Raw genomic sequence first — 25,544 nt, 5'->3', positions numbered from 1 at the left:
TTTATCATTTCTTTCTGCTGTGAATTTTGCTAAAGCCTAAGCGCTTAGTAGTGGGGTGGGGGGAAACCACCTTTGGAATTAAGAGCTTCTCAGGCTCTTCAATGCTGGGAGCAGTACTTGAAAAATGAAAGTATCACATTAAATACAGCTTTGCAGATTCTTCCCTTGTGTGGAACACACCACCCTTTCAAACCCACATGAATCCCTCACTACTATCCCTGCCTGTTCTGCAGACCAGCAGGCTCCCAGGATGGACTGCAGGTGGTTCATGGTGGGGGAATGAGCCCAATGCCCTGTATTTGATGACACCCTCCCCCTCAAACACTCCCCATGTAGTCAGGACTTAAATTTACATCTCCGGGTTTTAAAAGATCTTATTGTATGTACTTGGATGTTCTGTGCTTAAGTTATTGTGGCATATCTCACAGAATGACACATCACAGTACAAATTAATTGTATCCTTCCTGTGAAAGAAAGGACAAGGATCGCATGCATCTTATTCACCACGTGCTGGAAGCTGTTGTGCTAATGCTGGCATAAATAACCCACACCGAAATGGCAAGCATTTGAGCTGAGAGAGGGACGGTACTTACACTCAGAATACTGCTGGAGCTGAGCAAACTCTGCCGGACTAAGGGTGATCCAGGTGCCATCGTTCATCTTTCAGGCGAGCTCTGGGGAGGCTGTCTCCACCCTTAGCAGAGGTCTTCAGGAGGAGCTGCACCTCTAGAACAAGAAATTATTCTGGACCATCGCTCAAGTTTTGCTCTGCAGATGTCTACTGAGTCACTGTTGTTTCTCTACAGCAGAACTCAGATCCTGATCAGGATGAACGCCAATGTGCCTGGTCTCTGCAGAGCCATCTTTGTCTCTGCTGTAGCTAGGAGTGCCATCAGAAAATGCTTCCTGGAGAAACGCCAGTGTCTTCAAATCTAGAATTAAAATGTGCAAGTTATAGAATGGCATACATTTCCCCCAAATCTTTTTCTTTCATGCTGACTTTCAGGGAAACAAAGGCAGAACTGTGCTGACTCATGCTTATTTAACAAATTGAAAAATGAATTGAGAGAGAGGGGGAAATTCCAGAGCCCCCACAATGAGAAGGCCATTTCCAGTGTGGGGTTGTGGTTGGAGTGTCACACAGGTTTAAAGCCTGGCCACATCCGTACGGTACATTTAAAGCATTATTATACCAATTTTAACAATTTCACAGCCGTGAGGCTGTGAAAAAGAGGGGATGTTCAGGAGAGCCTCTCACATTCCTTTGTTTGCCCAGCTGCTGCACGACAGCCCTGCAGTGGAGTCAGATAGGTCTTATGATCCCATGGCTGCCAACTACCACACTCCCACTCACTCTTGTAACCCACGTGGGAGGGGACCAGGAATGCACCAAAGCAATTATTCTTTAAAAATGATCTGAGCCACAATCCTGGGAGCTGGAGTTTGTTCAGGTTGCTGAGAGTTTAGGAGACCCCTCCCTATCCCCTCAAACAACAATTCTCAGAGCGGTTTAACAATCCATCCTCCTTGCTAAGGAACTCTGGGAACTGTAGGTCTGTAAGGGAAACAGCGGTCTCCTAACAATTCCCAGCACCCTAACGTCCTCTTGATTCTTTGGGGGAATGAGGTACACCAAACAAATCTCTGAGATTCCAGGGGTTCCCTTGGAAAGAGGGACATCAGAAACCGTGGTGTTGTAATGATATATGGTTTATTTACACATATATACAACCTGATGGAGAGGCTCATGGCCCCAACATGCCAAGAAGGCCTTACTTCTCCCTTGGTCACAGCCTTGGATTACAGCAGAAATTGGGTATGGTTCTGTCTCTCACCTGCTTCTAGCTTCTACTTCACATGCATCAACTCTGCCTTTGTATTTCTAACTACTAGCAAACCCATCCATTTGTTGTCTAGCACAGAGCCATCCATTTGTTGTCTAGCACAGAGCCACTTCCTTTGTTACCTTAATGGTCCATACTTAGAGGACCATTAACTCACCAGGAAGCTAGCCTGGCTATTCCAGGGATTGAATCAATGCTGGATCTAGGAATTAGAAGGGTCTGAGGCATACAGCCTTCACACACATCAAGAAACCCCTCATAATAGTATGACACAGATATCGCTTGGATAAATGTCCTGGATGCCCTTGGACAAATTGTTATTTCTTAACCTAAGGCTAAGCTATCTCACAGGGCTGTCATGTGAGAGAAAGAGCGCACAAGGAAACCATGTATGCTACTCAGAGCAACTCAGAGATAGGTGGGATAATATAAAGTAAGTAAATACAAGCTTTTTGCCAGATTTGATGGACAGTGTTGCTAATATAAAATCGCTCTGCTGTATCCTAATAAATGAGTGAATCTCTCAGCCATGAGCTCAGATGAACCATACAAGGAACTTCAAAGCAGGAACAACTTAATTCATCTTGATTTGAATATAAGCAGCTGATTACAGTTTCAGAAATGAATGACAGTTTTCCAAAATACAGGAGGTATCCGATGGTCCAGTAAAGGCAAAGATTGGGCCCTTTTCCTGAAAACAATCAATTGTCATGGGAAAGCCATTTGGCATTATGCCTCACAATTCATGGAGAACCTGGCAGAATGAGCAGCCACATTCATTCCACCATCCTGTTTAACATTTACACCCCGTGCAAAAGTCAAATCAAGCAAGCAACCCTTTCTGAAACTTTCTAGAAATTGCTGGGTGCCCAGACATTCTAATTACATAGGAGACATTGTAAAAAGCTCTATTAACCTCTAATTTCCCATCTAAATAACACAAACAAAGGGGATTCCTAAACATGTGTGCAATGAGTGAAGATCTTTCCAGACACTATGTTGTTTGTGTAGAGACAGCGCAGCCATCTCACTAATTTATTATGTGGTCTAAATAACATCTACCTAGCAAGTTCTGCAGAGAAGCTGCAGGGTCTCCAGTACTAATCAAAACACTAAAACCGGATCCTTGAGAACCGCAATTCTTTCTCTAGTGAGCTCAAATATTGCATGTGAGGGCAAAAGCTTTTGGCAGTGAGAAGTCTCTCCACTGGGTACCTAAATCATAAGGCTATGTATACACTATACATTTAAAGCACATTCAGAGCACCTTTCCCCCCTAAAATAATTCTGGGCATTGTAATTTGCTAAAGTTGCTGGGAACTATAACTCTGCGAGGGGAGAAACATGCAAAACCAGGGTAAGAAAGAGAACTGAATGGAGTACACTGGAAACATGACTTATTCCACATGCCTCCATAGCATGATCACCATGTTTTAGTCCGTGCCTGATGTAAATTTGGTGCTTTCCTGTAAAAGTTGTGAAAAATTGAGGGAATCCATGCCCCGGTCTACGTTCTCTCGAGCATTTAGAATACATGCATGAATCACTATCTGAATGACAGAGGAGGGAAGTTAAATTTAGAAGTTTAAGAATATATAATGCCATAAGAAGAGCCCTGTTGGATCTAGCCAAAAGTTCGTCTAATCTAGCTTCCTGTTCTCACCGTAGGCAACCAGATCCCTATGGGAAGCCCACAAGCACGTCCTGGGTGAAACAGCACTCTTTCGACTTGCGATTCACAGCAACTGGTATTCAAAGGCACACTGCCTCTGACAGGGGAGGTCATCATGTTACAAATGAGAGAAAAGAAGGCTGGATTAACAGGGCTGAACAGTGGTACCTTGGTTTATGAACAGCCCTGTTAACGAACTATTTGGTTTACGTACTCCTCAAAACTGGAAGTAGTGTTTGCGAACTTTACCTCAGTCTATGAACGTAAGCCGAACGGTGGAAGGGCACTGGTGGCGGGAGGCCTCATTAGGGAAAGCACGCCTCAGTTTAAGAACTGTTTCGGTTTAAGAATGGACTTCAGGAACGGATTAAGTTCTTAAACCAAGGCACCACTGTATTCAAAAACCACTGACCATTGTTCTAACGAGATTTATCTTGTACATTTGCACTCATAACACATGTCTTTTGAAATCAGGAATCACTTCCCCTGCCTGGATGGGAGTATTTGGCCCATTCTCTCCCACAACTGTCTCCATCAGAAGACAACCTGCCTGGCTGCATCAGAGGCCTGACAACAAGGCTCACATACACAAACCCCAACTTGGCTAGGGCCAGCTGCCATTCGAGTCCTCCCCTCCTATAACTGTTTCTTGCAATGAAACTTTCCACTTGGTCTTCATGTATTATGTGGCTTCATTACTCCACAGGTGGTCATCTTCCTCTTCCCTATCTATTCATTCCTCTTGTTGGCACCGTGTCTCATCCCAAGACATTATTTCAAAGTGCAAACTATTTTGAGTGGTTCAACAGAAAGGTGGCATATAAATGTAGCATATTTAGAAATTAGTTGTCTGGATAGGCTGTGGGTGAAGTGTGTGCTGTGGAAAGGTAAGGATGCACTTCATTGGCCTTTAGTCTTCATGCCTGTTGATTTGCATGGATATATACTAGGGGCAAGATGTTGCTGTTCCTACACAGACATTTGCAACTAGAGACACAGGGGAGAGGTTTGAAACCTGAACTGCAGCGCACATCAAATATATTTTGAAATGGCATCCCCCTGAAACCAGGGGTAGTCAAGGTGGTGCCATTCAAACATTGTTGGGATGAAATTGGACTTTCTCAACAGCTCTTGTCAGTAGGGGCAATGACCAGGGATGAAGGGAGTCCAACAACATCTGGAGGGTACTAGGTAGGTATAAGAGAGACAAAAATATGGACAAAAGATTTTTGTGGGGGTGGATTTCAACTTGAACAACTTTTAAGAGTACCTCCAAGCACCCATGCATATAGAATTTTCAGCGATCTTATAGATTGGGTTAAGGAACCTCAAGCCCAGGGGTTGAATGTCATCTTCCTGGCCTCTTTACCTCGCTCCCAGGACTCTCCCCAGCCCATGCCCCTCCCAACCCCACTCTCACAAGACAACCCCTCACTGGCTCTGATCCACATCTTCCTTGGGTGCTTTTGCCAGACTAGAATGTGTCTGTGAACTGTGATAATGCCTCTTGGTTGACTGGATGAAGGGGTGCGTGTGTGTGTGTGTGCGCGCGCACGCTGTGATTTCTCAATGGCCAGAATGTAGCCAAATGTAAAAAGATACACAGCTCTGTTCACTTTTGCCTTTGGCCACACCAGCCAGTGGAAAAGTTCTGTTATAGATTCTGACTGACTGAACCAAAGTACAAGATTCACATCTTTATTGCAGCAAAGAGCAGTTATTAGGAAAGATCTATATGACTATGAAGACATTTACCTCCACGAGCAAACTGTCCTAAGCTGCTGGTGTGTGGGCTTTCCATGCAGTCAGCAATCCTACATAACTGGAATACCAGATCACACAAGAGCCTAAAAGCAATAGCTTGGACGAGGAGTGAGAAGTGCTGGTTGAGTCCATCTTGCCCACATCCCTACCAGAGGAGCAAGACCCAGCCCCTGATCTTGAGCCTGGAATTCAAGATCCCAGAACCTCTTGCTCCCTAAGTCCTGCTCACCAGTGCAGAGAACATAAGACCAGTAAGCAATAAAAAAGCATCAAAGTGCCAGGCCCAGACCTGAGGGCAGTACCTTAAGAATCTCCATTCCATGGGGATGGAGTATTTGGGAGTGTACTTAGGTCTGAAGTGCTGAAGGATATAAGCCATTATCTGGGACTGTTGGAGGAAGTTCCCTCTACCTAGTGATCTGTCCATGGTCCTGCAAATCTTAAATCCTGCTCTCTTGTTTCTCCAGAACCCATTCTGTATTGGCTGCCTGTAAATATCTGCACAGTGGACTGTCTCTTTCACTGATCTACATTCTCACCATTGCCCCAGACCAATATTCTGTCTTCTGGGGCATCCATGGACTGTGCTGCTTCAGAACAGGACATTAGGTCTTCAGTATTAGCATGTACACATAAACTTTTCAGCAGAGATACAATTAGGAACTAAAAGCCTCAGAGGAAAATGGTATGAGCATGCACAGGGTGCATCAGCTTCACTCGATGTGGAAACTCTTTTGTAGCTTTTGTATAAACAGTGGTACCTTGGTTCTTGAACGGCTTAGCTGTCGAACAAATCGGAACCCAATCACTGCAAACCCAGAAGTAAGTGTTCCGGTTTGCGAATGTTTTTCCAAAGCTGAACATCCGACGTGGCTTCTGCTTGACTGCAGGAAGTTCCTACAGCCAATCAGAAGCTGCTCCTTGGTTTTCAAATGGTTTCAGGAGTTGAACAGGCTTCCGGAACAGATTAAGTTTGAGAACCAAGGTACCACTGTACTTATAATCATCACAGTAGAAGAGGCTGCTGGATAAAGCCAACGGCCCATCTAGTCCAGCAAACTGTTCTCACAATAACCAACTAAATATGCAAGAGCATTATTAAAACCTAAGGGGGGGAAACAGGAATGCAAACCCTCCAATACATCTCTCAAATCTACACACACACACACACACACACACACACACACACACACCATACATTTCCAATACCATGTAAGTGTTGAAAGCTGCAACACACGCAGAAACCACCCACCACTTCTCCCAATCCCCCTTTCACAAAAATGCAAACAATTAAGAAAAAAATAGATATTACAGAAATATAGCTACACTTTGCTCACCATTGCTCTCTCTTAACATTTTTTTTTTAAAAAAAACCCTAGCCACTCAAACTAACAACCACTCCCTTCTCCTGGCTAGCTACCAATAATGTGCTTTGAGGTGTGGCCTTCAAGGAAACAATTCCAAGCATGCTTGGACTGCTTTTCAATGCAGCCCTATTAGATCTATACTGAGGAATACAATAGAACAGAATTGGAAGAAGGGGGAACCTTCACTACTCTGGCTGGAAAACTAGCAGCCCTAGCACTCCATTTTTACATGTTTTTTTCTGCCCAGGGACACATGGGAGGAACTTCTTTGCCATAGTTATATTATTGGATTAGGATTGGCTGAGTGCTGTAGAGACTTGATTGGCCAGAGGACAGTGGATTGACAAAAATGTTTGCAGAACGTCTCTGCATTCAAATAGAGGCATAATATGTGTGGAAGAGTGTGTGACTTTTGAGATTTAGGGGGGAATTAAAAAAACCTGCTTGACATTCTCCTTGCAAAGTCTGTGCTCCATTAGAGCAAAGAGGGCACTGCCTCATTGAACTCAATCTACCCTCCTTCAGTCAATGTTTATCTGCCTGCCTTCTTTCTAACAAGCAATCTAGTGGGTGGCACTGCTTACCAGCTTCCTCCTCTTGTAGAATTCAGCACGGAGGAGGATGGGCACAAACCAAGAATTAGTTAGCTCTGCCTCTGGCTCCACCCACATTTGCTCTGTGAGTAATGCTTTGGCATCAGCTTCTCTAAGAGATCACTGCTTCTGTATGTAGAATCCACCCCCCCCCCAATTCTGAGGTGAGATGGGTGGCTAGTGGGGGCAGAGTTTCTCTGCGATGGGGCCTGTAATTTGGAATGTCCTCTCCAGGCCTATTAGTCAGACCTCTACATGTTTTATCTTTCAGGCATCAGTGTGATTTGTCCAAGCTTTGGGAGGGCTTGTTTCATGAGTTTTTAGCTATAACCAATTGGCGCTGGAATCACAGAACCATAGAATTGTAGAGTAACAAAAGTGATTGAGGTCCTTCCTCAATCTAGGCAACCATGTGTGCTTGTTTTTGTGTGCATGTGTATGAAAGTACTGTGGTTTCCTGGATGTGATGCTTTTAGAATAAAAGTGTTCCCACTTACATTTCCCAACGGGCTTCTCCATTTTCACATCATATTCCTTGCAAAAAGTAGACATGAAATGAGAGGAAGTGCTAGAGGGGAGGATACTCATGCTCTCTTCTCCACTGGCATCTTAAAAAGAAATCACACACCCCGCCCAATCTTCTCCCCCTGTTCCTGATGCCTGCAATAGAATTTCCTCACCTTGATAGACTCTTCTCCATTTTTAAAGCTGTGCTGCTACTCTCAGCGAGTTCAGCAACTTCCCCTCCTTTCAGTTGCTGCCTCCTCTGGCTTGCCAACCCACTCCTTTCCCCCAGCTGCAAATCTCCTAGTGCCAGAGTGGGCAGGGGACAAGAGGCTGCTGCTGTTGAGAGAACAATTGCCGGCAGCATTTCTTGTGGCTGAGATGGGAATCCCACTCAGCAACCGCCAGGGATCCAGGGAGCAAAGCTCCGGAGAGAGTAGGAAATGGATTGTGGCTCCGACTTCTGGGGGAGAAAGGGCACCTTTGATCTCCAGCCTGCTAAAATATTTGCAGTGCTTTCCCTCCCTCAGCAATTTCTCAAAGAGAAATCCTGAAGCGGTTACGTTATATAGTCATCCTCCCCTCACCCGCAAACAGAGCACTTGGAGGGCGTTTGGACTCTCTGCCCGTTGAGCCCTTGAAAGTCACTCTTGCTATCTAATCTGCACATGCTGTGGGCGTTGGAGCAGTTGCACCATGACAAAGCTGCATCACACACACACCCCACTGTCAGCCGACAGTGATCTTGCTAGACACCCTGAGAGCGCTGCTGGAAGGCGCGGTAAAAAAAATAAAAATGGTACAAACTAACTGCATGCACACAGAGACACACAGATAAGCCGCAAATAGCAGGCAGGTGACCCCTGTCAACTACAGGGCATCCGATTTCTGAGAGAATGTTCAATAAGATATCAAGGGGAAATGCCAAAATACTTCCTACTTCGACAGGCCGATAGTGATCTGTGGTCAGCTGCTGTTGCTGAACATGCCTGGTTCGTTGGTCTGCTTTTAAAAAAACATTGTTTTAACCTGCAGGAAAAGCGTCTTGGCCTAAAGTGAGGTTCTTTAAGAAACAGGAGCAAACGACCTTCTGCCATGTTCAGTTTGTGCAATGAAAGCAAACTCCACACTTCTGCTGTTGGGGCACATCTGGGACAGTCATCTTTTAGGGATCAGAAGCAGCACTGATGTTCCAAATATAAAATGCACAACCCACAGGTACAGTCTTATGACTCTCTTTATATTCTCACAATGCACAGCAGTAAGGTTTGAGCAGACCTCAAAAAGGGGAGGGGGTAAGCACAGAAAATATTTTCATGCTTTTTCAAAAGTGTGCAATAGTTTCCTCTTCTGCACAACAAACCTAGTAATCAGTCTCAGGTTCTTCCCTGAGCTTCCTCTTTCTTCCAAGCCTGCCTTAAACTATTTATGTTTGCTTTTTAATTTTTTTTTACCAGGTAGCTTGCAGCTAGTATAGACTGGGACTTATTATCAGTGTATGGAATGAAGAAGTTCTTATGTTTATGCCCAATAGTTTTGCACCCTAGTAGTAAAGAAACTTTCTCAGCTTACATAAAAGAGAATAAAAAAAGCAAGAACAGCCTTGAACTGCAAGCAATAGGGTGGAAGACAAAAGGAAGTACTTCCTTATACACTGCATATCAGGGGTCCATAAATTTTTTTGGTTGGCAGATCAGATTGTTTTCTCTCCAAATCTGCCAGGTGAGTGGGCCTGCTCAGTCACTTTTGTTCATGAAGATGTTGTGTGTGTTGTGAGCCTTCACGAGGAGCACCCAGGATTGGGGGAACAGAGCCTTTTGCTCAGAGTTGTGGCCAGAGGAGCAGCACACTTGAGTTTTCCATCTTGTTTCTGCAGAAGTGAATTAGTGACAGAGGGCATTGATATAGCAGCTGGGCATTTTGGGAGGGGGAGACATCAGGTGAAACAAGCTATGGTTTATTTGGGCACCTGCAAGAACGATCCTTACTCATTGGACAAACTGTGGCTTGATCAAACCCTGGCTCAGCATTACACCCAAACAAGACCTTGTAGCTCTCTTGTGCTGCTTCTGGTAGCTTAGCTTGGTGGAGCTGGTTGGGTTTTTTTAATTAGTATTCCTTCTGCCCAGAGCACTTATGATCACAGGCTCTTCTCTTAGTGTTTTGCTGATGGCTGGCTGAGCCACAAAGCATAATGTTTTTGACGTAGACCAGAAACAGAAGCTCTGGTGCTCAAGACCATAGACTACTAGAAAGCATTTCCTCTTGATAAGCCGACTCTTTGCTGCCAGCATTCTTCTCAGGCACCCGTGACGTAACATGGAAGGCAGCCTTTCTGGGTACAGCAGATGAGCAGGCAACCAGTGGGAAATCCCCTGAGGCTAGGCTATTTTGGAAATGTTTTGATTATAGATTCAGTTTCTCAGCCTGGTCACGATTATGCAGGATGGCAGCATGTACATAGCAGGGATTTTCCTCACCAAGAGAAAGGGTTGTGGGATCCCAGCAGGAAGCAAGCAGCTCCCTGCCTGCTCTAGTTCCTTCCAAATAACAAGAGTGTTGCAATGGCCCCGGCTGTGGAGGAGGGAATCAAGGCAACTCTGTGGAGGAGTTCATGCAACTCTGCTTTAAGTCTTTCGGCCCAGTCAGCCATAATGCACATCAGCTGAATTTTGCATGATGCTCCAAAATCCTTTTCTGGTACCAGTAATTTGATCTCCTGTCTACACATGAGAGGTGGAGGGGGTAACCTTGCTGTGTTGGAATTCATTTTCCATTTCAGCCGGAAGGCAGTCTGAGGTCTCCAAAGGTTTAAAACAGGGGTTACATTCCTTTCTGGGAAATCTTTCTTTGATAGTGGATGGACAGGACAGACCTACCAGTGGTAGGTGGGGCCAGGGGCAAAAGTGGGTGGAGAAACAAATGTAAACACTACCTTTGTCCAGTAGCCCAGTTTATACACCCCCATTCTCTGTATCCTCCATCTAGACAAGAATAATTATTAAAGGGCACATTCCAGACAGGCAAAAACACTTGGGGGAGGGGGCAAGCAGGGCCAGTGAAGGGTATGGCTGAGGGGGGGCCCTGAGGGCCAAATAGAGAGGCATGGAGGGCTGCATTCAGCCACTGGGTTCTATGTTCCCTTGATAAAAGAAATAAAAGGTAAAGGACTCCTGGACAGTTAAGTCCAGTCAAAGGTGGGTATGGGGTGAGGCACTCGTCTCGCTTCAGGCCGGGGGAGCCAGCGTTTGTCCACAGACAGTTTTCCGGGTCATGTGGCCAGCATGACTAAACCGCTTCTGGCGCAACAGGACACCGTGACAAGTGCCAGAGCGCACAGAAATGCCGCTTACCTTCCCGCCACAGTGGTACCTATTTATCTACTTGCACTAGTGTGCTTTCAAATTGCTAGGTTGGCAGAAATAAAACTGAATAAGGTTAAGCAGGAAACAGATGCACTCTGACATCCTTTGATGATTCTGTCTTCCCCTGTCAATATCACCTACTGAAAATCTTTTCTATTACCTATCAGTTCTACACCTAAGGTGATCTGCTGCAACTTAAGGTGCTGTATCTGTGACATTATTCCTCCTTTGCAAGAGATATTGTAAACTGCCTTGTGGTCTTTGGATTAAGGTTGGTATATAAATTTAATAAACAAACCAACAAATGTTGGGATTAAAAAACCATTGAACTGATAAACTCTCTTTCCCTGGTGCCCTACTTTCTACTCACCATTTGGAAGTGTCTATCCTGGTACAACTCCTGCACAAACATCCAGAGTCTCTCACAGAGACCTTTCAGAGGAGGAATTATGCTGGTTTTACCACAGCAGACTTAACACAGAGTTTTGTGGTATCTTGGTTTGTTTCCATCACCAATGCCAACCTGTCCCTGAGCAACCACCACAGCAAACTCCATTGTGTTCACCACCTCCCAGACATGATTGCAATTCATTTTGTCCCTGCTAATCCAGTGCCTCTGGCTAGCAAAATAGCTCACCTCCTCTTTTGACTTCGCTGGGCACTCAATCACGTTATCACAGATGAACGCACACGGTCCCTATTATGGTTCTGGCAAGCCTGTTGACACTGTTACAAATCAAGGGCCGACTCTCTTCCATCTATCGTCTCCGCATAAATGGGCAGACAGAACAGATGATCCAAATACTGGTACAACACCTCTGCAGGAAGGTATAGGAAATGAGTTGCCAGCAGAAATGGCCAAGATCAAGGCCCAGGAGCACATTTGCAAACTATAGACACTATTGCAGACATCACAACCGAGCACACACCAAAATCTATTATACTGGCTACAATAGACTCTTTCTTTAAAGACTAATTTCATGCCAGGGGTGGGGGAAGAAGACCCTATGGGTGCCAGTGAAAGTATTGGTTGGTGCAAATGCACTCATGCTGGTCCACAGTAACATCTGCCATGCTTCCATCAAACACAATTGTTCCTACCCTAACATTCTTGTTCTTTCCTATCTACACTTTGCAGAAGCTGCACTATGTCCCTGCAGACCCAAACTACCTCTACACTAAAACAGTTCTGGAATGAGCTCCACTATCAGCTAGATATCCCCAAGGTAACTACAAGAATCACTCCAGGGGAGGAAGGGTTGGCTGTACTAGGTCCACCTAAAGACTCAATGAGCCCAGAGAGCCATCATATTGCCCCATGCTCTGTTGATGAATGGAGTGAGCGGAGCTGCTACACTCTAGCTAAGCTCCTCAAGATCCATTCCTGCTGCACTCCACTCTCGCGTCTCCCTGCTGAAATGGAGAATCCCTTTGCCAGGGCCCCCGATCTCCTCCATCACATCATACACGGAAAGAAAGAAAGAAAGAAAGAAAGAAAGAAAGAAAGAAAGAAAGAAAGAAAGAAAATTCACAGATCCTGGATTCTCCACTGACACAAAAGAACAATCTTGATGGCAGGTGTGTGGACTGTGCACAGTAAATGAGAAGCAAAGGCATCTATATTCTCCAAATATAGCTCTAGTATTCTCTCAGTGCCAGGGAAAAGGAGCTGATGAGCAGCTCTCAAAGAAATCCACAGCTTTCCCAGGGCTTCCAAGCTAAACCTTTTGTTCTCCAGAGGGACACAAATGTGGAAGAGCCAAGGCTGGAGACTTTGGTGTTTAGGACCCCACTTACACCTGGCATTCTTTTTGCTGGCCGTATCAAAGTGAAGAGGGCCTCCTGCAGCCCTGCTCTTTGCACACAGAGACAAACCAGGTCCCTTTCAAAAATTGTGTCTGTAGCTGCCCCGAGAACAGTCAGTGTTCAGGCTCTGACGTAAGAGAGGAAGGTGTGAAGCTGGATTCTGGGCTTCCCCTCTTAACTAAATTTAGGATTGCCCAATCAATTCCTGCATGAAGTATCCCAGGCAATTGCAGGATAATTTTATTTGAAAGCATTTTGTGCATACTGATGTCAATACCACCAGCGCTCAGAGGAGAAAGCGTACATTTAACCAGCAGCTTCTCCTTCCGATTTCTGCCATTCCTTCATATTACTTTTTACCACCCGGAATGACACAGCTCCCAGCCCCCACACCTTCAGAACCATTAGTATATCATTAAATCAAAGGGAGGGTTATTAAACATAGATTTATCCTTTTGGAACCATCCACCCTAATGAGAATCAAATGCCAGCACACAATATGCATTCTGGAAAAGTAAAGGCAAAGAGTTTGATATTAAAAAAAACAACAGTTCTTTGTATTTATGTAAGGCCCTCCAGACAGATTGTGTGGGGTTATGGTTTTTTTTTTGCAATTGTATTCTGCAACATGTTCAGCAAATAAAAGCAAAATTCAGTGCAAAGAAGGAGCACCATGAATTACTGCTGCTGGATCAAGGGGGATACAAATACTAGGATAAGTACACTCACTTCATCTTCCTGCCATGGAGATCCTTGTCCATTTCTCTTTTTTTGAGACTAGATAAACCCTCGGTTTCTTTCACTCAGCCCATGTGCTTACAGGGTCATCTGCACAAAGCCTGCTACAGATTAGTATAAATGGATTAAGTAGCAGATTGAATTAGATTCCAGCCCCACCTTGACTTGCAAATGCTGAAGAACTAAATGCATCTAACTTGCTTCAGCTGTTCACACAGCTGTTTCTAAAATGACCAAGCTACATGTTACAACTGGCTGGCTGTATCTTGTTGGGGGTTTTTTGTTTCTTTGTTTTTAAATCAAAACCAGCCTCTAGAATGGTGGGAAGGGTAAAAAATCCCTGTGCAAGACTTTTGCTTCCTGACATTTTTTGACTGCGGGGAGGAAAGATACAGGTCCTGCTATCTTTCTTTTATGACATATTGTAAATCTTTGATTTAGTCTGAAGTGCAAGAAAACTGCCTTTGATGGAGGAAAAAATCCACCAGGTTCATTAGATTGCCAGCTATTCCTAAATGTATTCCTTTTCCTATGAAGGAAGATGGTAGCGACTGTAGCTGTTTTCTTAGACCTTCATCTCTACAATGAGGCAAGGAGTTGTTGTCATTTCCAATTAACAGTGCAACAATGGAGCATTCCCCTTGATTTTCCATCCGCTCCTAGCACAACAGTCCTTCACACTATGATTGATAATACACAGTGAATTGGGAAGCTAAAATGGACAAATTAGAAAGAGAATGTGCTGCTCCATATGCTGGAATAACAAGATTCCACCCCCCACAATTTTTCCTATTCATGCTGCTTTTGACTGGGAATTGTCTTAGTTACATTCTGGTGGTGTTAGAGTAGCTTCACCCTGAACCAGTTATCTTTCTAAACAGGAAACTCTTGCATAAACCAGAGCCAATGTCATATAGTGGCTAGAGTTTTGAAATCAGGCTACATGCACGCTAACCTGTAGTAGTTTTCCTCCATGATTGTTCATGCTCATCCCCTGCTTTTAAGCTAGATTGATTCTAGATCCTGACATTCACGAGGGCGGGTGGTTACATGATACATACTTGAAAACCTTCCTCTTGTTTAGGTTATCCGCACCTTTTCCTTCCTGCGCATGCTCCTGAAGTCGAAAGGAAGTAACGATTGCATTCTTGGTATACACCCACCCACAATGTCACTGGGCAGGTGTGGATACATCTGGTATTGAAAACATCTGTTTTCAAAAGGACACACTGTGAGATGATGCAGACTCTTTTTGCAGTGAGCTATTCTCTTTGGAATGAAACCAGTTTCTCGGGAAGCACTTTTCCGGGGCAAAAATATGCAAATAATCTAGATAGCATGGGGTGTGGTGTACATGGAACATAGGTAAAGGTAAAGGGACCCCTGACCATTAGGTCCAGTCGTGGACGACCCTGGGGTTGCGGTGCTCATCTTGCTTTATTGGCAGAGGAAGCCGGCGTACAGCTTCCGGGTCATGTGGCCAGTATGACTAAGCCGCTTCTGGAGAACCAGAGCAGCGCACGGAAACACCGTTTACCTTCCCACCAGAACGGTGATCTCTGATATATCTAACCTGGGAAAAAGAGGGTAGTTGTTACAGCAGCAAGTTTTAAAAGGCAAAATAAAAATCTACATACCCAGTCGCAGGATCTGTGTGCTAATAGCAGAATCAGAAAGGTCCAGCTTGACTTTGATCCCACGGTGAGACTGGAAATTGAACAACATTACAAAGAGAAATTTAATATGAGCATGTTTTGGTAACAAGACGAATAATAAGTAAAAGTATAGTCATGCTGCTTCTCCTTTTACAACACTGCAAAAATATGGCTCTTTGCCCCTCCACTGGCTCAACAAAAACTCTGCTCCACACCTTTCCTTTGACTACTGCAGCCTGCTCTTATCTTGGCCCACTCACCTCTGTCAAAACAGAACTTAGAAGTCCAAATCACTCGTGTCCTCATGTTGCTTTGATCACATCAGATCTCTCCTTAAATACCCACATTGGCTTCCAATCCAAAGCACAAATTATTTGTCTTTACTGTGAAAGCCCCTCTGCTCTTATATCCCAACTCAGTAATATTCACCATGGCTACAAATTAGTTCTGACTACCCTGAATATTGACATGATGTAACATGGTTGTGACTTTCAATGTGCAATGAGAGTGATGTCTTTGGCCTACAGCATGCAAGCCTTCATCCTTCTGCGTAAGTCTCTTTCCAGGGAATAAAGGAGCAGTGGTCCCCCATCACTGGTCCTGCCCCCCCAAGGCTGTACAGCTCCAAAGTCCATTCCCCTAACATCAACAAACTGAGAATAGCTAACTAAGAAGAGCATAGACCTTTTCTCAGGTGCAGACCTCTACAACCAGAGGTTTCCCCTTCTCTGACATCCATGCGCAACTCTTAGATATGGGGGCAGCAGGGAGTCAAAGCCAGGGAGCAGGTGGCCCCACTTTTCCTGTAATCATATGAATCCCCTTCATGAGATTAATGAATGAAGGGGCCTGTAATCTCTCTTTCTTCCTATCAGAAAACTGCTATGTCTAACAAAATTGGGAAAACTGCAAAAACAAATAAAATGGGATCTACCAGCTGCTCAGTACTGTTACACGTTCTTTATACTAATTGTAGGATAGGAATCTGTGACAAAGTTTTGTAGGTACATTTGGTACAAGATCAGGAATGTTCGGGGGTGGGGGGAGAAATGTATTTGCAATCTCACCAAATATTGAAGGAACATTATGTAGTTCCTTGTCAACATCCATGCTATCAAATATTATTACACTGTTTTCTCAAAAAGTATCTAGGCAGAAGAAAATCAAAAAGGGACAATTGGATTGGATTTGCCAGAGTAGCACATGGCACTACCAAAGAATTGTGCAATGCCTTCCACATTCTCTGAATTCATTCTTTCTATTAGGTCTATGAAAAATGTTGCAAGCATTTTTTTATTACTGTTATTTGCATATGAAACCTCAAAATTCAAGAGAGAAATAATAGAAAGTAATTATAAATTATCATCAAAAATGTATAATATATTGTTGGAATGGGAGACAAAGGATGAAGAGGTCAAATGTGTAAGGATAAAATGAGCAAAAGATGTGGGACATAATATATAGATGGCATACTGGGAAAGATTATGGAGAAATGATATAAAATTCATGGCATGTAAGGCACTTAAGGAGAACTATATGAAAATGATGTATAGATGGTACTTAACACCGGTTAAACTATCAAAAATGTACAAAACAAAAGATAATAAGTGTTGGAAATGTAAAGAGGCAGAAGGTACATTTTACCATATGTGGTAGCAATGTAAGGTTATAAAACGCTTTTGGGAAATGATCTATAACGAATTGAAAAAAATATTAAAAATAACCTTTGTTAAAAAACCGGAAGCTTTCTTAATAGGTGTAATTGGAACGGATATACTGAAAGAATATAAAAGTTTATGTACGCAACAACAGCCGCACGGACATTGATAGCCCAACGCTGGAAAGAAGAACAAGTCCCAACTAAAGAAGATTGGCAACGTAAACTAATGGAATATGCTGAAATGGCTAAATTAACTGGAAGGCTAAAAAATGAAGAGGACAACAAACATAAAAAAGCATGGGAAATGTTTATTGCATATTTACAAACGCACTGTAAAGACGTTAATGCAATAGCAGGGTTTTTTAAAAAACCACTTGTAATATTAATGACAAGGTTTGAAATTGGAAATATTTAAAGATAAGAAAATTATAGACATGTACAACATAAGAAAACACAAAAGAACCAAGGGAGGGAATGGAGGGAAGTCAAGGGATCGGAGGAATGCCAAAATATGGATTTGATATATGAAAATGTTTTGTTTTCTATTTTTTTAAAATTTTAATTATATTTGTTTATTAAGGTATGTGAAGATAATGTTTGATTGTGGGGAAAAAATTAAAGGGAATGGGGGAGAAGAAAAAGGTTGCAAGTAGTTTGTTATCACAGAGCCAAACAATATATTTGCAGAATCTATTGCTTTTGCTTTAATTACTGGATGTTTCCAGCTTATACTTTTTGATGGAAGAGGAAATTTCTTGGATAGCAGAACCAATGATTGGTTCTTGGATAGCAGAACCAATGAAAAAGTCCATTGGTACAATTTCACTTTTCATCCTCTGAAGGCATCTGCTCATCACAACTCTCCCATCTGCATCCATCAGGATTCATACCTGTCATCTTCTCATACCTTCTCACTCAAGATCTGCCTTCTCCTAACCTGAAGCTCTCCAGATATTTTGGGCTATGTCTCCCAGGGCCATGTTGCCTGGTGCTGATGGGAGTTTTACTCCTAAACATCTGGAGGGCACCAAGTTGGGGAAGGCAACCTGCAGAATATCACTCATTAATCCACTTGGGGGGGATGGAATTTGTTGCGGCTTTGCTCAAGAGCTCGATCACATTCTGTTAAAAGGAATATCTATATCTTCTTGATATTGGAATGTCTACCGCTCTCAGACTTGGAGTTGTTTGCAGTATTCCAAATATGAGAGTGTCAGGTTTGCTGTTCTCAGCCAATATGAAGAAAAATGACATGGTAAAATGGATAGCTGATAGATAGAAATCCCAGACAGGCTCACACACTGCTCTGTGTAGGAGGATGTAATAGCAAGATCTCTCAGTTCTTCCCCTGCAAATTATTTGTATTCTATTATCATACCCTTGGATATATTTGAAATGTACCAGGAAAGGAAAAACACATAATTTATCGAATTCACTGTTGTAGGATATGTTGATGGCCAATAGATTAGGTGGCTTTTAAAAAAAGAGTTACTGTATACAAATTCCTGGAAGAGATGGTCTATTCATAATCAGGGTTAGCTCCAGGTTTGTGGGGGTCATTGGGAACAGGATATCCATGGGCCCCTTGGCGTCCCCCCCCCCGTTCCACCTTCAAATCACAGCTCTCCCTCTTGAGCACACAGGTTTAAACTAAAACAGATATTGACCAACACGGCAATCCTTTATCATCAAAGGAAAGCACAAATGTTAGCATTTCACTAGTTGCCTTTTTAATTATTATTATTTTTACCCAATAATATAACTTAGACATAAATTATGCACACTTACCTGGGAGTAAGTCCCTGTGAACTCATTGGGGCTTACTTCTGAGTAGACATTTACGTACATGGGATTTTATTGTCGGGGCAGTTAGTACGAAAGAGACATATGATTTGGAGGTACAAAAATGAATATATCTTATAAAAAGTAAACAACCTGAATAAATGTTATACCCTTTCCTGCAATTAGAAAGGTAATCTCATTGATGCACTTCAAATAAGGATAAAATATGTTTGTCTGACAGTGCATTCCTGTTAAGAGGCAAAACTTAATCTCAAATCTCATACACATCCCCATTTGACTCAATGAGGCTTACTTCTGAGCAGATGTATATAGAATTGCATTCTACATTTTTCAGTATTTCAGAGACTGCACTTCTAAACATTAAGGTTATACTACTAACAACTAACATGTTTATTGTGGGCATTTTGCATTTAAAGGTGAACCTACCTAATCTGCATTTTCTGAAACAATACAAGAACCAAACTACAGCCGCTATTCAAAATTCACACATCTCTGAATTTTGCAGTATAGCTCTCCAGTCAAGTAATGCTCACAAAAATGCATATACCAAGGTAAAGTGTCCATAAAAATGCATATGTTTGTGAAAATAACATTAAACAGCGCATTGTCTTGTGGGAAATATGTATATATTAGGGGAAATTGCATGGAAATGGATATTAGGATAAATTTGCACTGAAACGCTAGTGCATTTTCATGAGAGTATTTTTTTAAAAAAAATTGCAAACTTATATAGAAATGTGGAGAACTGATCTTAACATTGGAAACATAAGAAACTGAGAAAAACCTAACCTGGCAGATTGGCCCATCCTGACTTAGGCCACATTAGTTGTCAAACTCTAACCTGGGGCAGGATTACCTGGGGCCCTCCAGATTTTGCCGGACTACAAGCCCCATGTTCTCTGACCATTGACCATTCTGGATGGGGATGATGAAAGTCCAACAATATCTGGACAGCCACCAGATCTCCATCCCCTGTTCTAGACCATTAGATTCTGGGACTGAGGGAAGCAGGTTGCCTTGCTGGCTGGCTAAGGATGCCGGGGAGGAGTGGTTAACACAGGGAGGTTCTAGAGCAGGAAAGTGAGAACTAGAGGGGCCATAGGCACATGTTCAAAGCTGCCCAGAGCAGCAAGGATCAAGCAGGAAGCTCTAAGGCCACAGGGCAGATTAAGATGGGCCATTGGTCTCATCTGACTAGAGCCCAGGCAGCATTGGCTGGCAGGGCGGAGCAATTTGGGGCAGCGTCGTTTACCTGGTTTTCCACTGCAGTGATCACTGCCATAAACCAAGAAGAAGAGAAGGAGTGTCATAGTGCTGGGTAGGCTGGTGTGGTGCTGGTGCAGTGACAAAGCCAATCTGACTCTCAATAACACTGTGCCTGCATCATACCAACCTCCCCACTCTTATGCCCCACCTCCCTGGCAGCAACCGCTGGGTTGGGAAGGCAGAGGAGCAACAACGCCCCCCCCCCCCGTCAGCTCCTTCTGGGTTCAAGCATCATTGATCTTGGCCCAGTAAAAAAAGAGCATCAGATCAATCCCATCTCAATCTCATGAGTCATGAAAGTTTCTATTTTAATCCTGAAATCACATTTTCTACATTTCTGAAATTACACTACAGCCACAGTGGGAGTTTCTGCTATGCCCCCAAATACCCCTCCTCTATTTTTAACATAACTTCCAGCCTGAGGTAAGAGGCTTATAAAGCTTGCTATTCTGTCATTTTTTTGGGGGGGTGGGTTGGCACTAATAAAGGTACTGTGCTTTTACTGTTTTAATTCCCCCTCCCTCCATCCTAAGGGACCGATGCAGCTGCAAACATTTTATAAACAGACCAATTCAGGAAGAAAGCTTTGTTTTTCTGGTCTTTTCCTTTGCAAAATCATGAATTATCTTCCAAAGTTCATTTTTCACACTGCGTGGAGATAATAGCCAGATGGCTTAGCTGTTCTCATCTCATAGAAGAATGTCTGCGGTTGGTCTGAAATCAGGTAGCTGTAGACCCAGTGACTGAAAAGCCACCAACATAAGCCAGCGGGAAGCAAGTTCAAATCTTTGCTTAGCTATGAATGCTCCATATGTCAAGGAGAGCACCTCAGAGACAGTTCTTCACTCGTAACGTGGGAATGACCTGCGCCTTAAAGGCTGTTATGGGAGTGAATGTGATAGTGACTTTGAAAGTACACTTGTACAACAGAAAATGCTATGCAAATTATAATAATGGCCAAGGCTTCATTCAGCTGATGCCCTCATAGGAATAAGGCTGCTCAATTTCTTTCTCATAAAATGCAAACGGAAGGGAACCCAAACACTTTAAGCATCTGGGGAGATAGCAGCAAAGAATCAGTGGGTGCTGCTCAAATGGCCCCAGAAAGACAATTCAGAGTTAAGCATTTTTAAATCTAATTGATTTCCCTGAGAGAGTTAAGGATGTGCTTAAACATTTTCCACTAAAATCAATGGACCGTAAACGTGCTTAACATTAACTGGACTAAGTCCCATTAATTTCAGTGGAAATATTGAACTACATGCCTAACTTTCTCATGGAAAGCAATAGGGTTTAAATTTGGCCAAAAAAAGAGCTTTTATTTGCCTGCTAAGTTGAGGCCAATTAGGATACCTACTTCACATGCTGAAGATTTTAACAAACATTGGAAATAGAGCCATTTTGATTAGTTTTGCTAATTGCCAAGTTCCATTAAGCCAGCGGAGGGTGGGTGGGGATGACGTAATTCCTGGACTAAAATCATAGATTGCCATCTCCCTAGAAAGAAAAGGTGTAATTTGCTTCTGTTAATTTTGTTAGATATGTAAATTTTAAATGGCACATTGCCCAACACCAGTGCTTGCCTAAAAATAGCCTGTAAAAATATCAGTCAGCTTGGAGATGGGAGTATCATGTTAGACCACCATTCATTTGGCTTTCTGAAGGTGCTGTTTCTGGGCAGATTGAAACTTGCCACCTCCAAACCCAGGTTGGGTTGTGTCATCCCTAGTAAAGAACGTTGATGACAATTCCAGAACACTTTTGATGTACTGCAGTGCCTGAATCTACAAGCATGTGTTTGCTTCCAGTAATGGGAGGGAGGACAGGATTGTTTAGAACTACAACCCACGTTTTGCATACACAAAGCTCCCTGTTCAGTTCCCAGGAGGTTTGCTTATGAAGGTATTTGGGTAGCATTGTAACCTGGTTAGGAAAGTCCACTGCTGTCTGTCAGAGCAGACAGTGCTTAATGGCCATATTAGCTGGGCTCATTCTATGGCCTTCACTGAAGTATAAAAATGTGCCAGTATTTGCCGTGGATTGTGTGGTTTGAGCTCCATATTGAAAGTGTGGGTTCTTAGTTGTGAAAACTTTCAGTTTCACAAGAACTGATGGGACTATGTGTTGAGTGGATCATCTACCAGATGATGAAATGATACTGTGACAATTTAACTGACATGCTCAACTTGCAATTCAACATACACTAGCCACAAAGCACCTGATGATTTAAAGAAGATTTAAATCAGCAGTTTGGTCTAAGTGCCAAACTGGGTGCAAGATGAAACTACATAATCACCACATGCTAAATTTAGCTTGGATCTAATCAACTTGACCACAACAATGCATCATGTTAATTGCCCCTTGGATGATGTTCTGCTTACACACAAGTACAGACCCAATGCATGTTGATAAATATCAAATCTCTGTGCTCCACTGTACCCTGCTTACCTGCCCCTCACCTGTTGCAGACATTGTTAGGACTGTAAGAGTAATTTGGAATGGGGTTGGTAGGTAGGAAACCATAGTATCATTCCTGGTTAAACAAATACCTCCTTTGTAAGGCAGTGCCAGATACAACAGAGCCACAGCTCCTGCACCTTTAATAGCTGTGGAGAAGAGGGAATTTCAGCAGGCAGATGCTTGTCAAAAGTGCTCTATCCTCTTTTGTATCTGACTACTCTCCTTCTGTCCCATAATGGGATTGTATAGAATATGACTTGCAAAAGCCCACCTTGCAGATGTGGCTTTAGTAAACAAAACAGGACCAGATTTTCAGCCAGCTTGAAACTATGCCGCTTTTGCATTGCAAAACAGCAGTGGCAAAACTTCATGTGAACAGGTGAAGCTCCAGGACCCTAGCAGGTTAAGGAAGATTCCTATTTCTATATGTCTTAGCAAACCAGTGAGAAAAAAATGTGTGTGGAAGGAAGCCCACATCTCCTATCTCTCTAAACCAGAAGCTGTATTTAATCTCTGGAGAGCAAAGTTTCCCCTGGGAGGGGGCTGCTCTTGTTTCTTCTACCCACCTTCCATCATTCTTTCACAACAGCTTTCCTTCCAGCCCAGTTAACGGACGCTCATTTCCTTCCTAACTAGCTCTGACAGCAGGCACCGTGTCTGTATGTTAATAGCATCAAGTGCCCAGTGTCTTTTTACATTGCACTAGACCCAACAGACTATTAAACTGCAGCTGAATTAAAGACGAACCTCACAGACATCCTGCTGCAGTCTTCAAGCTACGTCCTCCTTTCAGTTCTACTGCAGACCAACTCCCCACACTCTAAGACACCAGCCAGAGCTTTGCTATTTGTCTGCAACATGGGCTCCAGTGAAATAAACATGCATCAGCTACAAGCACACACACACACACACACGTGTGCACAGCTAAGCTGACTGCAATTCTCTGCTTTTTGAAGTGTTTTTCAGCCTTACCGTTCAAGTTGCCAGAAGCTTGCTTTCCTTTCCTTTCCTCCCTTCCTTTTCTTCCCTTTTACTTAGGAGGACAACCAAATAAACAGAGCAGATGGCTTTGAATGCCCAAGCCTGTCATCTGTAGCCTTGGCCCTTATAATCCAGGAGGCTTAGCTGGCTGGCTGGCTTCTTGGGTGTCAGGAAATGCAGGCAAGCATAGGGGGCAAGGAGGGCTTGGGAGCAATGTCTGTTTTCTTCTTCCAGGCTGCTTGCTGTGCTGTTGTGGATAGAGCTTGTCTTTGCTGGCAACTGCTGTCTCTCTTGGTCTGAGTGCTTCCCCACTCAGCCTGACAGCTCTAGCTACCACTTTTAAGGTGGCTCCCAATCCCTAGCTGCAATATTTTCTGTCTGCCAAAAAAAACCCACAGGTTTGCATCTAAGCTGTACCTCCTGGATCCTTCAGGCAACACGCTGGCTCTGTCTTCTCAGCAGGAACGGAAAAGAGTTCCCCCACCCAGCCACGACTGCAGAGAATGAGCTGGGGAAACATCCATCCTCTTCGACGATTCTCTCTCTCTCTCTTTTCGTTACTTCATCGTGTGCTGAAATGTTTTGCTTGTTAAGGCTAAGCAGGAGTGAGTCTGTTTACACACAGCAAGAGTTCTATAAGACACCCACGGAAAGCCTTGGTGGAGTGTTGTCCCCACCTCCTAAGCACTCCCTTAAATTCATAATGCAGATTGAATTGCCTCCCCATTTCTAGTTAATTCACTTCAGTTTGTCATTAGATTTCATCTGGACTTGTGCAAATGCTAAGTGGGAGAACCCCCAGGCTGAGATGTCAAGACCAGATCGCCAGCAGGGATTTAGAGCACATCTAAGCTCATTCAGGCTGGTTTGGAGGGTAGCCCTCTCTCTTTTTTTCTTGGTGCCTGGAAACAGAATTCTGAACGCTGGCCTCCTGTAGCATCCACATGGAGAACGTTGCTGGCTGACAGTCCAGTGTTCTCTATCCTTGCTTAATCATCAATCATCATCATCATCATCATCATCATCCCACTTCAAACCTAATTAAGTATCCTGACTTCCTATTGAGGAACACCGTGAACTGTATTTTCATGGAATTCCAGCACCCTAACACCACTACAATGTTCAGGATTGTTTGGAGGAAGTTATGCTTGTTAAATTGGATCAAGACTCATTCTGTTCCCAGTGCATATGGGTCTGCATTTGCTCTGCTTCAGCCCTTCCAATATCTATATCCACTCCCATTATGGGCAGAACTTGGGCATTTCTCTTCAAGGGTGATGTGCAAGTTCCTCCTTTGCTTGATGCCTAGAGGCTTGGAAATACGATGTGTGGTTTGCGCATCCTCTGTCACTGTCAATAGCTGCCTCTTTTTTTGGGCAGATACTTCAAGTTTTGTGCTAGAGTGCAGAACAAAGAGGAACAGAAAGCTTCCTTGTGGATGAACCTTGCTGAAGAACCTCACTCCCTCACCTTGGACACAGAGATGCCTGCCCCATGACTGACCACACCCATCCCTTGTTAAATATCTGTGTCGCTCCTGTAAAAAGTCCTCAGAGATCCACAAGTAGTGCGAATTGGTATTCAGAGCATGCTTGTTTTGATGCATGTCCACAGATTGTTAACCATGTCACACGGCTATCTGACTCCCCTGCTAAGAGGCTTTACTTATTCTGGTCGCACAATCAAGATGTAACCTCACCTAGGTGGGTGAGGTTACTGCCCGTCAATTGATGGGCTCTTTTTAGAGAGAGCAGGCAACTGAATTTGACAAACAGCAGTAACTGCACCTTCTTTTTCCTGTTCTAATTACATCTATACAGATTTCAGCAAAAGAATAGTAAGACCTTGTCAGTATCAACGATATAGTCAGTGTCTCCTTGTGGCATCTGTGTAAAACATGTATGACCTACATTATCTCTAGGGCTGTAACCCAGTTGAAGGAAACTTGGTTAACTGCATATGAGAAAAACAATAGTTTTAAGGGGCAAATCATGCTTTTCGGCTGCAATCCTGACCACTTCCCTGGGCATAAACCCCACTGAATTCAGTAGGACTTACTTCTGAGT

The 25,544-nt window shown here is 43.5% G+C and overlaps 1 protein-coding gene across 1 annotated transcript in view; it reads right to left on the bottom strand.

The window, feature by feature from the left end:
• DGKG (diacylglycerol kinase gamma) overlaps positions 1 to 24,626 on the bottom strand; it is a 110,810-nt gene extending 86,184 nt beyond the window's left edge. The window contains 3 exon segments of the mRNA XM_081910365.1: positions 594 to 932; positions 15,291 to 15,360; positions 23,896 to 24,626. Coding sequence (XP_081766491.1) covers positions 594 to 660 — 67 coding nt within the window. The 5' untranslated portion in view covers positions 661 to 932; positions 15,291 to 15,360; positions 23,896 to 24,626.
• Positions 24,627 to 25,544: the final 918 nt, after the last annotated feature.

This window comes from Podarcis melisellensis (genome assembly GCF_964234715.1).
Source record: "Podarcis melisellensis genome assembly, chromosome: 5".
Classification (NCBI taxonomy): Eukaryota; Metazoa; Chordata; class Lepidosauria; order Squamata; family Lacertidae; genus Podarcis; species Podarcis melisellensis.
The sequence above is the reverse complement of the archived record's forward strand: the minus strand, read 5'-3'. Positions and strand labels throughout refer to the sequence as shown.